Source organism: Mus musculus, chromosome 1 (assembly GCF_000001635.26).
Source record: "Mus musculus strain C57BL/6J chromosome 1, GRCm38.p6 C57BL/6J".
Taxonomy (NCBI): domain Eukaryota; kingdom Metazoa; phylum Chordata; class Mammalia; order Rodentia; family Muridae; genus Mus; species Mus musculus.
In genome coordinates, this window is record NC_000067.6 from 39,262,531 (window position 1) to 39,276,883 (window position 14,353).

The 14,353-nt window shown below is 44.7% G+C and overlaps 1 protein-coding gene and 1 pseudogene across 2 annotated transcripts in view; one reads left to right on the forward strand and one right to left on the reverse strand.

Moving 5' to 3' along the window:
- Npas2 (neuronal PAS domain protein 2) overlaps positions 1 to 14,353 on the forward strand; it is a 169,539-nt gene that overhangs the window by 68,829 nt on the left and 86,357 nt on the right. For both annotated transcript variants that reach the window (XM_011238452.3, NM_008719.2), the window contains exon 2: positions 789 to 845. In XM_011238452.3, coding sequence (XP_011236754.1) covers positions 814 to 845 — 32 coding nt within the window. In that variant the 5' untranslated portion in view covers positions 789 to 813. The remainder of the gene's footprint in view (positions 1 to 788; positions 846 to 14,353) is intronic.
- Gm20428 (predicted gene 20428) lies at positions 13,095 to 14,147 on the reverse strand (annotated as a pseudogene).

The following is a 14,353-nucleotide window of genomic DNA, read 5'->3' on the forward strand; positions in this document are numbered from 1 at the left end:
ATTTTTTTAAAAAGACTCATTCTCCAAGACTACAATGGATTTTTCAAGAAGCTACTTCAACATCACTCTGATAATACCTTTCAACTCACAGGCATCTGTCAATGTGGTCTAAAACAAAAGTCGTAAAAATACTTGAAACATTATGAGGCGTGTGTGTGTTATGTAGGTGCACATGTGTGGGTGGGTGTATGTGCCTATTAGGCACATCTGGAGGACAGAGGTTGATACAGCTTTCCTCTATTGTTATCCCCCTTCCTGCCACCATAAGTTCCTTCAGTGAACCTGGAGCTCGGTGTCTCAGCTAGACTGGCTATCCAATGAGTCCCTATCCACTTCCCTGTGCTCCCCAGTGTTGGGTTTAGAGACACACTACCATATTCTTGAATGCTAGATCCCAAACTCAGATCCTCACACTTGCATAATAAACACTTGAGCCATCTCCCCAGCACGATCCTAAGAATTTATTGCAGTTTCATTTGGTTGTGTGGTCCCAAAGCGTGTTGTTCCAACAGTGTGCTGCCCTGTTAGGTTAGACATGCCTGTACCTGATCCCTAATGGCATGGATGCTTGAATCCAAACAAGTCTGCTTAAACTCACATGGACAAGAACTTTGGAATCCTCAGTGCATTTTGGGCACACAGCAGGCTGCTGTGACCTGTAAGGTCAAGAATCACTGGGTTGAGGTGTGCATGTTAGATAAGACCAACATAGTGACAACCATCAAAACCTGTAAGAAAGATCTAGAAGCAGACCACTATCATCAGATTCCTTTTTCTGTTTTATTTAGCAGGCAAGACTGCATAGAAACTCTAATGGACGAAGATGAGAAGGATAGAGCAAAGAGGTGAGTGAAGACTGCCCCTGCCTCATGGTGCATGAGACATTTCCACGCTATTAAACTCAACATGGCGGGCAGCTGTGGGATGCGGCTCCCTGAAACATTTCACAGTAGCTTTAAGATTTGCACCTCACCAGTGAAGTTGTCGTTGTGTGAGACTTGGCAAGAAGTCTGTGTTTTTAGTGTGCCTATGTGCTACCCTGATGACAATGGTCACCATCCAGAGGCCTCCAGTTTCTGCTTTTACAAGACAGGTGCTGCTTGGCGAGACAGGCTGATGGGAGCCACTCAGGCCTGTGTTCAAGCTCTGGGGTGGTGTTGGGGTGCTGCCTGACTGTGGACAGCAAGAGCATTATCATTATCCCACTATTCCTCTGTCCACATTCAGTTGTTACTGAGAGGGCAGTGGCTGAGCACTGCCTTTATATTAGCTCAGTTTCTTCATCTGTGTAGTAGCAGCATCATGACTCCTTGTACCATGGTTAAACAGTCGGGATTTACTAGCCTGGTAGTCATTATGTTGAAGCACCTACAACCCTACCTATATTTATTCCTTTAAGGGTATTCACTGGATACCTACTGTGTTCAAGGTAGTCAAGAAGTTGAGGTCGAAGATCAAAAGTGGTCATCAACGTGACACAACCCACCCAAGTGGGCAATCGCTGTGCAAAGCTTGGTGAACCAAGAAAGCAGGGGTGAATAAATGAACTCAGTCCCCGCAGGAATGCACAGCTGATGAGCGACAGGGCATGTTACAGACCATTGGGGTACAAGGGACAGGGCAGCAGTAGAGAGAAACATGAAAGGCTAGTCAGCGGAATGTATGTTACAGGCCCACAAACAAGCCCCTCCCCTCCAATCTCATAAAGATCTTTTCTACACCATATGGGGCAGGTACTCTGTTCTCTACTGTAGCCCCCCTCATGAACCTATAGAGATGAAACACATACCTACATCCCTCAACTTCATGATTGACTTGCAAGTAGTTGAGTCCCCAGAGATCGCCCCTTGTGTGGCCTCAAGAACAACTGTCCCGTGAGGAGAAAGCCATGAGAGACACCAGTCCACAGCCACTCACAAAGTTTCTCAGTCTGAAGCTACAAGAATGAGGGAGTCTGGACTGTTTGAACCTCTCCTTGTATTTATATTAGCAGAAGGTCAGTGTGTTGACTGGCAACTTCGATGTGGTCAGAGTGAGGAGCAGGAAGGGGTGGCCCAGGCATCGCCTTTGAACATATTTTACTTGTTCTGAGGCAGCCAGGACTCAGGGAAGAACCTAAATCTCACACACATAAGGTTATTTGACGTTTATCTCCACTCTTTCATATGCACAAGCATCTGCAGAAACAGTCAACAATGAGGCCCATTAGCTCTTTTTTTTTCTTTTTTAATTGGGTATTTATTTCATTTACATTTCCAATGCTATCCCAAAAGGCCCCCACACGCTCCCCCACCCACTTCCCCACCCATCCACTCCCACTTCTTGGCCCTGTTGTTCCCCTGTACTGAGGCATATAAAGTTTGCACGACTAGTGGGCCTCTGTTTCCACTGATGGCCGACTAGGCCATTTTCTGATTCATATGCAGCTAGAGACACGAGCTCCAGGGGGTACTGGTTAGTTCATATTGTTGTTCCACCTATAGGATTGCAGATCCCTTCAGCTCCTTGGGTACTTTCTCTAGCTCCTCCATTGGGGGCCCTGTGATCCATCCAATAGCTGACTGTGAGCATCCACTTCTGTGTTTGCTAGGCCCCGGCATAGTCTCACAAGAGACAGCTCTATCTGGGTCCTTTCAGCAAAATCTTGCTAGTGTATGCAATGGTGTCAGCGTTTGGAAGCTGATTATGGGATGGATCTCCGGATATGGCAGTCTCTAGATGGCCCATCTTTTTGTCACAGCTCCAAACTTTGCTCTTGAGCTTATTCAGAAGCAACAAGTGCTGGGCCCTTCACCTGGTCCTAGGAATCTCAGCCTCCTCTGGAAATGCTTCGCAACCCCGTAGGTCACAAGTTGTAAGGTTTGCAAAGTCCATTTGTGGCCCTCAAACAAGTAAATGAATGAACTTGATTGTAATGACAATTCTGGGATTTGGGGTTCTTTTAACGACACAGAAATATTCTAAAAATGTGTTTTTGTCTTCGTCCCAGGTGTGGGGATACTGGGGCTGCTTTGCAGCAGATGATTATGGTTTGCCTTGTGCTCTAGCAGAGGCGTGGTTTTGCCACAGATCTCCCATTCTCCTGGAATCCCTGTACAGTGGGCTATTACTGTTCCTACATTACAGTAGAGAAACCCTAGGACCTGGGATTCCACAGCCCACCAGTAGCCACAGGGATCAAATCTCAATACACCTGGCCTCCTCTCACACTCAAGTAGAAGCTGCTGCCTTCACTTTGCTTTGTGCTCAAGGGGCGAGGCAACAAGTGCTGGCTGTTGCTTTGCTCAAAGACCCTGAGAATCTACAGCTTTTCTGCATCATGCAACTGTTTTTGCTTCACATGCTGCTAATGAACAGTGGATGTTCCCTTCATCCTCTGTCCTGGGGTTGAAGAAATACCTGGTCTCCTCTTTCACTTGACTAGGAAGTTGCTTCCGTAAGTCCAGGCATTTGGTTGAGGTGAGAGGAGGGGGAGAGGCGATGGCTTTGTTGCATCTTATTCAAGAAATTCAAGAATGTCCAGAAAGATTAGCTGGTTCAGGGTTCGCAGTAGAGGGACTGCCAGATCTGAAATGTGAGCTGAACTCTTGTTTATTCTTTAATCCCTAGTCCTTAGACTCAGCATGGTTTGGGCAAGGGGAAGGCATTCAAACTGGACAAGCAAGAACTCTGGACCCTCCACTACACTGAGGTAGCCATTTGTGAGGGAAAGGGCCAGTCATTCCCAGGTGTGTTATTTCTTCTCAGTTCCCAGGTGGAAGAGAAGGACATGGCCCAATGACTAGGACCATGTGTGGTTTGACTAGGTTTGGCCCCCGTAGACTCACATGTTTCAATATGCTTGGCCCAGAGAGTGGCACTATTAGGAGGTGTGGCGTTGTTAGAGGAAGTGTGTCACTGTAGGGGTAGGCTTTGAGAGCCTCCTCCTGGCTGCTTGGAAAACAGTCTTCTACTAGTTGCCTTTGGAACAAGATGTAGAACTCAGCTCCTTCTCCAGCTAATGCCTCCTGGAACACTGCCATGTTTCTCACTATCATGATAATTGACTGAACTTCTGAAGCTGTAAGCCAGGTCCAATTAAATGATTTCCTTGATAAGAGTTGCTTTGGTCATGGTGTCTGTTCACAGCAGTAAAACCCAAAATAAGACAGATCTTCTCATTTTCATTAACTGAGTTATACAGTAAGCAACAGAATGCTTGGGAAGAAGGCACATAGCATTATCCTTCCTTCCAAGCACACATGATGGGGAGCAATCATGGAAATAGTCATAAAGGAGAAACCAGAGCCCACAGTCAGTGAGGCAAAGCCAGGAGAGCAACCAGATGTGTGAGCTCCGCCTTTTCACCAACTGCTTTGCACAGGCTGATCTTGTTTCATTGACATGGTTCCTTTGGCCATAATTAACATAGGTCTGAATGGAAAGTCTCACAGGCAGAAGACTGTAGCCATCATGGAAGAGTCTGAGTCCACATAGGCTTGCAGAGTACCACGCCTACTGGAATCGGGCAGGACACAAGAGCCCAGCCCTGAACTCTGGGCTATTGCTGCCGTTGGATCTCAGATGCTAATTTTGCTGTGATTTCCCATCCTAGGCTTTGGACTTGATTTTATGTATCTCATTATGCATCCCATCGTGGGGTAAAAATGACAGCCATCGTTGAGGCTTCCTCTATTTGTTTGGATGGTGATTAAGGCAGAAGCAGCAGGCATCACAAGAACAGGGCGGTAACGGGACACGGGATTCATTAATATTACCCTGTAATTTCCAGATGAGTGATTCTGTCCTCAAAACAAAGGGGAAAGTGGAGCTGTGCTTGCAGGCAGAATGCTAATTCTTCCCATGGCCCAGTAACAGCAGAGTGGGGAAGGGGGCTCCCTCCTCTGGGGTCTTTCATCTCCTACCTTGCTGGGTTCTGTTCTTTTTGACTAAAGAGGACTGTCATCAGAAATGTGTGCCTGTAAAGTTTGGAAACCTGGGGCTGTCTTGGCTCAGGGAAACCCAGAATCTCTCTGGGGGCATCTGAGGTAAAGAATAAGTTATTTAAAAGCAAGCTCAGTGAACTCAATAAGTGGCCAACTAATCAAGGGTGGCCAGAAGTCCACCTTCTTGAACAGAGCATCTTTCTTTGGGCAAGGCCATCCATCCCTTCAGCATTTTAGTGACAAGCTGCTAAGGACCAGACCCAAGTTAAATGAGGCCTGTGTGAGTGTTAACTAAGAGTCACTATGAAATTAGGCCAGCTTCCCATTGGGACCCAGACGATATTTCTGAAAATGGTAGTTAAGAGGAAAAATGTCCCTGTACCATCTCAGGAGGGAAGAAATGGCCCCGAAGCCACTCCGGATTGCCAGCCAACCCTGCAGAGAAGTCACGGTGAATTCTTAAACTTTGCCCCAGGTGGCAGTGACCTGACCCATCTTACCCCACATGGACTTGTCTGCCCTAAAACTCACATAGCATCTTCTTCCACAAACTGCTTAGGCCTGTGAGATACAGCCTGAGTTATAGAATGCAGCTTGTGTCAGCCACGGGGGCCCTGGGCAGCAAATCATGGCAACCATGCTGACCTTCAGTGGGCCTTTCTTTGTGTTTGAGTTACCCAAAATGTGTTTGGGGGGAGTAATCTCTAGAAATGCTCCCCAAAACAAGTTTCGACAATGCCATTAAAGATGCTAAAACATCATCTAGCAAGCAAGAGTTGTTCATTTACCTACAGTGCTGCCATTAAATCTTAATCTAGGAAAAAAAATACAGCAAAAAACAAAATCAGCTGTTCTGACCATGTACTTTCCCATTTCCATAAATAACTCTGAATAGAAGGCCCTTTGACCCACATTGTCTTTGCAGCAGACACATGGACTTAATTGCAACCCTTTCTGTATCTAGGAAGGCTATAAAAGCAGCATTTGAAAAATATTGAAGTATTTAAAGATCACTTACAATGCCACTACTTAGATGGCTGCCCTTAGATTTTATTTATTTATGTGTACATAGTCGTGTGTGTATGCATATGTATGTACACCTGTGTATGCTTGCATACGGAGGCCAGAGGTTAGCAATGGATGTCTTCTTATAGTTCTTCATCTTACTTTGTGAGGCAGTGTCTCTCACTGAACTTAGAGCTCACTGATCAAGTCCCAGACATCCTCCTGTCTCTCCCTCCCAGCACTGGGTTCACAGCTGTTCACTGCCTTTTATGAAGGTGCTGGGGATCCAAACTCAGTCCCTGTGTTTCCATAGCAACCTTACCCACTAAGCCAAACCCCACCAAGCCCCAGATGCCCATGTTTAATATTTGAGTACATTTACTGTTAAGTCTTCCCTAGTATTTGATCTAGTTTTACTAGGACCATTCATAAGATTTTAGTTAATATTGGTGAACATATTCAGTTCACTCTTCTGAAAAGCTCATCTTTCATGGACGGGACAGTATTGATGTGAGGAATGTTTCAAATTTATTTCATTCTTTTGAACATTACATGTCCAGTTGCATCTTTGGGAGTTGCCTGTGAATACTTAATTGATATCTTTCAATTCTAAACAAAACAAAACAAAAAAGCAAACAAAATAATTTAGTCTCCTTCTGCAGCTGTAATCCACACCTGTGCGCACGCACACACACACACACACACACACACACACACACACACTCGGTTTCAGGGTCTGTGTAGCCTAGGAAAGAGAGCTGAGTCTATTTCCAAAATGTTTTCTATACAAATTGAGTTTGCTCAGCTTATAGAACTTGTATCTGGGAGACTGCATCTTCTAACAGGAAGCTGTTAGACAGGTAAAATGGGGCAGACTATCCCAATATAGACAGAACTTGAAAGATAAGTGTGTTGATATCCATAAAGGAATGGAAGAGGGGGAGGAAGAAGGAAGGAGAGAAAGGGGAGAGGGAGGGAGAAGGAGGAGATAGAAAAGACAAGCAGGAACAACAACCAAAAAGAAAGAGTGAACAAACAGAAAACAGATTGTAAAATATCTTAAACCCAAACATGGATGCTCACGCACACATGTACACACAGAGAGGAGAAGGGACTGGGGGTGAGGACAGAAGCAAGCACACACACATGCACACAGGCACACAAATACATTGAATATAAAGTATCTAAATATGACACAGATTGTCATAATGGGGTTTTAGATTTACTTACTTCTAATTAGGTGTATATGTCTGTGTCGGGTCTGTGCACAGAGTGCATGTTCTGGTGGAAGTCAGAGGCATCAGATCCTCTGGCACTGGACCCACAGGCATTTGTGAGCTGCCTGAATACATGGGCACTGAGACCCAAACTCACTCTGCCATACCTGACACACTCTTGGAACCAGTGACCCATCTCTCCAGGTCCACTTTAGTAGTAGTAGTAGTAGTAGTAGTAGTAGTAGTAGTAGTAGTAGCAGCATATTTTATGTAATCTTTGATAATTTCACACAATGTGTACACTTTTGCTCATATTCAGCCCTATTCCTCAATTCTTCATGACCCCTTCCCCTTGTCCCCCTCCTTCTTCATGCTTTCTTATTACTTTTATAACCCATTGAGTCCAGTTAGTGTTACTCATATACGCACTCATGCAGGTCCATTTTCTGGTTCATCCTACCAGCAATTACACTTGTCTTAGTTAGAGTTTCCATTGCTGCAGTGAAACACCATCTCCAAAGAGCAGTTTGAGGAAGAGAGGGCTTATTTGGCTTACACTTCTATATAGCTGTTCATCATTGAAAGAAGTCAGGACAAGAATTCAAATGAAAACATCGAGGGGCACTGCTTACTGGCTTGCTCCACCTGCTCTCTTATGGAACCTGGGACCACCAGCCCAGATGGCCCATCCACAATGGTCTGGGCTTCTCCCACTGGTCACTAGCAAAATGCCCTACAGGCTTGCCTACAACCCCATCTTCTGGAAACATTTCTTTATTGAGGTTCCTTCCTTCCAGATGACTTTAGCTTGTGTTGAGTTGACATAAAACTATGCAGCACAAGAAAGCTAACTCTCTTTACCTAGTAGTCATCAGCTACCAACAGCTCCTCACTGAGGATTTGTGCCTCATATGCCCCTCCCCCACTGATGTTAGCCTGTACTTGTGGCTGTGCCTCCTCTGGCTCTTCCAACCTTTCTCCCTCCACTTCTGCAATGTTTCCTGAGCCTTGGCACAAGTGCTGTGATACAGTTGTTCCATCTGTGCCTGATCACTCCCCAGACACCCATTCTCTGCACTTGGACCCATCGTGGATCTTTGTATTAACCATCCACCACACAAAGACAGACAGAAAGCTGCAGAAATCTATGGGTATAAAGATACATTTTTAGAAGACAGCTTGATACAGTGGTGGTTTAGCAAAAGCAAAGCAAAGAGGTCTCTGTAAGAGCAAGGAGGTCGCCCCTGGAGCCTGTGAGCTCCCAGTCCTGGGGTTCTTGTGAGATTTTCAGTACCAGGCATGAGTTTCCTTCTGTGGAGTGGTTGGTTACCCCGACAATATTCATGACGACATGGCTGTACCCATAGGTATGCCTTGCCAGGTTAGGTGTTACTGTAGCTCCGACAGTTCACAACTCTGTAAGACCATGGATAGCTTTTCTTCACTCCTGGCATAATGAACTCTAGTCAGCAAGAGAAAGCTTCCAGGTCAATACCAGCTTGATTTTTCTAAGTCCCATGTTCAGAGCATGAGACATCTTCGGTAACTGAGTCTTGCCATCAAGCAGAATGATAAAAAAAAAATTAAGAAGTTAAAAAAAAAAAAAAGCAAGCCTAACTGCATGCTGTCACATGACACTTACCCACAAACCTGATCCTATAGGTAGGTTAGAAATAAAACGGAAAATTACATATGTGTGTGTGTGTATATATATATATATATATATATATATATATATATGACACAGACAGTAATTTTAAACAGTGATATCAAATTATGTTAGCACATGAAATATTACTAGGGAGACAGATCAATTCACCAAGGAAAGATAACAGTTCTATTGCTATCATCATGCAATGGGTATCTATACACACTGAAAAGCAAGCACATCCAAACCTGTGCAGCCCAGCCTGAAGAATCAATGGGAGATTTTGCTGTGCTGCTCTCCGTCCTGAGCCAGTGAGCCGAAGTGCAGTGGGGATGCTCAGCTGACTGACATTTCTAGAACACCCCACACAGCAGTATCATCGGAACCCGATTTTCAAGTACCTATTGAAAACGTACCAAGAGAGACCAAATGTCGCTTCATGAAACAAGCGTTGAGAAATCCAAATGAAACAAAATTAAATTAGGAACAGAAAAAAAATTTTTTTTCAGGAAAGATAATCTCTGGAGCTTAGAAATTAAAAAAAAAAAAAAAAACTTCCAAGGAACCCATGGATCAAAAAGGATGTCTCAAAGAGTATTGGAGACCATGTCAACCCAAATGAAATGGAAAATGCCGTCCGGGGCTTCGTGCTGCGGGCTGCTGAGCGCACAGAGAGAACCCTGCAGAACCCTGGAGCCACATCCAAACTCCCATCATAACAGTGGGGCCTGGAAAGATGGCTCATCTGTTATGACGCTGCTGTTGTGGAGGACTTATGCTCGATCCCTAGCACCCACGTCGGGGGCGGGGGGGGGGGGGGGGACTCGCAACTGCTCGTGACTCTATTTCTGGGGGATCTTCTGACCATCTCAGGTACTGCACACACATGCTCAAATTCATATTCAGACAGACGGCCCCAAACAGAGAGAGACAGACAGACAGACAGGCAGGCAGGCAGGCAGGCAGACAGAATCAAGGGCTGGGAAGCAGCTCAGTTAGTAAAGCTTCTATTGTACAAACATGAGAACTTGAGTTCAGACCCCTGACCCTAGCACCCATGTAAAAGCCAGGTATCCATCACTAGGGGTCAGGAGCCAAAATAGATGGCTTCGTGCATCTCACTGGCCAGCCAGCCTGTTTGAACCAATAAGCTCTCCGGTTAGCGAGAGGCTCTGTCTCAGAAGATAAGGAGGAGAGCAATTAAGGACTCCTGGTGTTGATTTCTGTCCTGTGCACCCAGAGAGCAGAGAGCAGAGAGCAGGGGTGGGGAATGAAGGGGAGAGAATATAAGAAGAGAAATAGAAGAACAAAATAAATTCATAGAATAAACACAGCCAGCCATGGTGGCCCATGCTTTCAATCACAGCACTGGAAAGGGAAAGGAAAGACCTCTGTGAGTTCAAGGCCAACCTGATCACACAGTGAGTTCTAAGCCTTCCAGGTGTATACAGTAAGTCCTTATTGTCAAAGAGAAGAACAGCACAGGTCGACAACATTGAAAAATAAAACAAATAAACAAGAAGAAAAAAAAATTGGCTAAGCAGAGAGGAGATTTTTTTTTTTTTTTTTTTTTTTTTTTTTTTAAGAATCAAGCAAATTGGCATTGAGATTGAGACAGGAATCGCCAGTAATGAGAACAAGAGAAGACGCATGGCTACACAGCCTTTTGACATTAAAAAGGTCATAAGGAAGTTCTGTGACCAGCTGTGTCCATGTAAATTCAGATGAGACGGAACATTAATTTAATAACCACAAGCAACCAGACTCACACGGTTGATAAGAGAGCCCGAAGAGTTTGCTGGTGCTTTGATGAAGTTACAAATGGAAACTATAAAAGCCCAGATCCAGATGGCTTAATTGATGAATTCTGAATTCTGCCAAATATCGAAGGAAGAACTCCCTCCCTCTGTATGCAGTGCTCTGCAGAAACGAAAAGAGGAGGAAACACACTCCAGCTCATTTTTGAAGGGCAGCATTACCCGTTGAGCAAATGAGAAAATAAACCAGAGACCATGTCCCTTGTGAATTCAGACAGAACATTCCTCAACTTAAAAAAAAAAAATGAATGTGGTAGTACACACCTTCCCAGCACTTGGGAGGCAGAGTCCAATGGATCTCTGAGTTCGAGGCCAGCCTGGTCTACAGAGGGAGTTGCGGGACAGCCAGGGTATACAGAAAGACCCTGTCACAAAAAAAAAAGAAGGAAAATGTTGGTGAGCCAGCTGGGTGTAGTAGTTCATACCTGTGACGTCAGCACTCAGGAGCTAAGGTGGGCCGATTGTGTGTGAGACCAACCTGGACTACATGATAAGACCTTGTCTCTCCAAACAGCACAAGACAAACACACAGCACTGGTAATTCTCCTCTCTCTGTCTCTATCTCTCTCTGTCTCTGTCTCTCTCTGTCTCTGTCTCTGTCTGTCTCTGACTTTGTCTCTCTCTCTCTCTCTGTGTGTGTGTGTGTGTGTGTGTGTGTGTGAGTGGTAAAGTCATAATCAAGTACAATTTATCTAAGGGATGCAAGACGATTTAGTATTAGAAATGACTGAGTACAATCTACCACTTTAATACACAGAAACCCCACATTATCATGCAACTGATGCAGATAAAGAGTGTAATGATATTAAACAATTTTCATGAAATATAAATCAGTGCACAACTCAAAATAGACCATCAATTGAACTGGAAAATGTATGAAACTCTAAGAGAAAATTGTATGACCTTGGATCTAGCACCAAAAGTATAAGCCAAAGGAAAGGGAAAGGTCAGAGATGAGAGTGTGGGAGGAGGGAAAGGAAGGAGGAAAGGGAGAGGGGAGGGGAGGGGGAAGGCAGGGGAGGGGAGGGGAGGGGAGGGGAGCTATGGTTTGGAAAAAACATTGACAAATCCCATATTTTCCAAAGAATTTGTACCCAGAACATAACTTTAACAGCAAGGAGTAAGCAATGCAGATGAAAGTTGAAGAGGAGAGTGTCAGTGAGGTGGCTCCATGGGTAAGGCTCCTGCCCACAAGCCTCTCTGGAAACTCCCTGCCGCTGGTAGCAAGAAAGAACTCACTCCACAGATTTGTCCTCTGACCCCCATTGGTGTGCTGGGATACTCAAGCAAGTGCACACACACACACACACACATCAAATGTGCCATATCATTATGCAAGATACTAATGCAAGTGAAAACCCCATAAAGCACCACCGTCCATTTCTTAGGAAAGTTGGGAGTTACGCTCTAAAGCCCTGGTGGACTGAGAACCACTGGCTCATTTGTACGTCTTAGTGGGGGGGGGGGGGAGCCACCTTGGAGAAGGAGGTTGATAGTTGCTTATAAAAGTGAATATGCAACTTCCCTAGGAACCAACCCTCCTGCTCCTGTATTGTTTATTTCAGAGAGCTGAAAATTTTCACTTGAGAACTAGAAACAGTGTTTGTATCCACTCTGTAATCCATAATGACTCTACCCAGAAACCACATGACTGTCCTTCAGTGGGTAGATAAGCCAGCTGTGTTCGTACAGTAGAAAATTACTTAGCGGCAGGATACAAGAAGCGAGGCAGGGATATAACTCAGATGCCTCTGAAAGACACTGTGCTGGGCAGAAGGAGCCAAGTTGGTTCAAGAAACAGCATGCTGGGTTTGGAGAAATCACTCAGCGACCATGGATGCTCACTGCTCTCCCAAGGGTCCCAAGTTCTGTTCCCTGGTCCCACACTTGGTGGCTCCCAACTGCCTGTTGCAAATCATCCGACACCCTCTTCTGGCTTCTGAAGATACACTCATAAATATTTAAACATTAATATTTTAATTCTTGATCAAAATATAGTAACATATTTCTCTCCCTTATCTCCATCCTCCAACCTATCCAATGACCTCCGCCATCCTCCATCTTCCCTCCCAAGCTCAAATTCATGGCCTTCTCTTCTTTAATTATTACAGACACACACACACACACACACACACACACACACACACGATAAATACCCAGATAGAAATTCGACTTGCTGAGTCCATTCGCTGTCTCGTGTATCCTATGATTTCAGGAATGGCTGCCTGGTATTGGATAGACAATCAGGGAGCTCAATCCCACGAAGACTAATTTTCCATCTCTTGGCAGTTGTTAACTGCCAGTGGTTCTTCATCTAGCGGTGGGTCACATGGTAGGCTCCCATTCTACATTGGCATGTCAGCTGGTACTCTCATTGCTCAGGCCTTGTTTAGGAAGCTGTGCTGTTGAGTTTTATGGCTGTAGCTTCTCTGTCATGGCTAGAAAGCATGATCTCACTGTAGACTCCCTGATCCTTTTCTAAAGCAAATATTGAAACCATTTATTGCCATTAAGTTACAGATGTGAATTACATATGGATATGTATTTGAATGCATATGAATTACTGCACCCAGACACACACATGGAGTGGGGGAGAGACAGAGAGACAGAGAGACAGAGAGAGAGTGAGACAGAGAGAGAAAGAGAAAAGAAAATTACCAGTGCTGTGTGCTTGCCTTATGTTGTTTGGAGATAACAAGTGATACTTGTTACCACTGGAAATTATGTGTAGACATGTGACCAACGAAGGGTTATACTATAGTCATGAAAGAAAAGTAAAAAATTTTGAGTACTTAAGTGATTGTAGTTATAAAATTTTGATTCCCCCCCAAAAAATGTTCCCTTACACATTTTTATCACACAAACCCCAATAGATAATATATATTACTACAGATTGTTATAGATAAAACTATCATTCAAAATTATTAAATTAGTTGCATATTTTGAACTACCCTTGGTGAAGACAAAGTTTAGCATTGATAAGGCAGCAGAGGGTTGGTTTAGGGACTCTCGGCTATTTAATAATGTCCGCATGATCATTACAGATAATGTTTCGTGTTTTCCCCTGGCAAGACTATTGATGCTGAGAGACTCTGTGGCTGGAGCACTGTCTCTTTCAAGAGCCGGTCCTTGCACTGCTATGCAGATGTCTGCTTACTCATCTCAGAGTTGATAAGCCGTCCCCACAATGAGCTGAGCTACTTCATTTATTACACAGCATCCAAACAGAAGCCAGTTTCGAGGTTGTGCCTTGTAGGCAAATCTCATGAATGTCAGAGAATAGCAACAGAGGGTGAAAGTCATCTGCCCACTGATTCTCTCTGGAGATGTCTTCATGTCATTGATAGCAGCAATGGGGAGATCCCAGTTGGCACCTGAGCCACAGAAGCATACTCATGAGATAGTCCCTGAAGCCCTTGCTCTAGATACAGTCCTCCTCCACTTGGCACCCCAGCACTCCAGCCATGGAGGTATGGTTGGCAGTGAAGTTGCTACCCAGACAGGTAACACCAGTGTCGATCCACCTGGCTAAGGCCTCCTCTGACACTTATCTCCATTGCTCTGAGCCTTGCATGTAGGTTGTGATGTCCACGAAGCAATTTGGGTTGTGCACCCCGTGGTCAGTTCTCCCTGGAATTTTGATCCATTGAGATTTTCTGAATGGTCTCCGTCTGGTGTAAAAGGAAGCTTCTTTGATGGGAGCTACACTTACCTGTGGATATAGGGGTAGATATTTAGAAT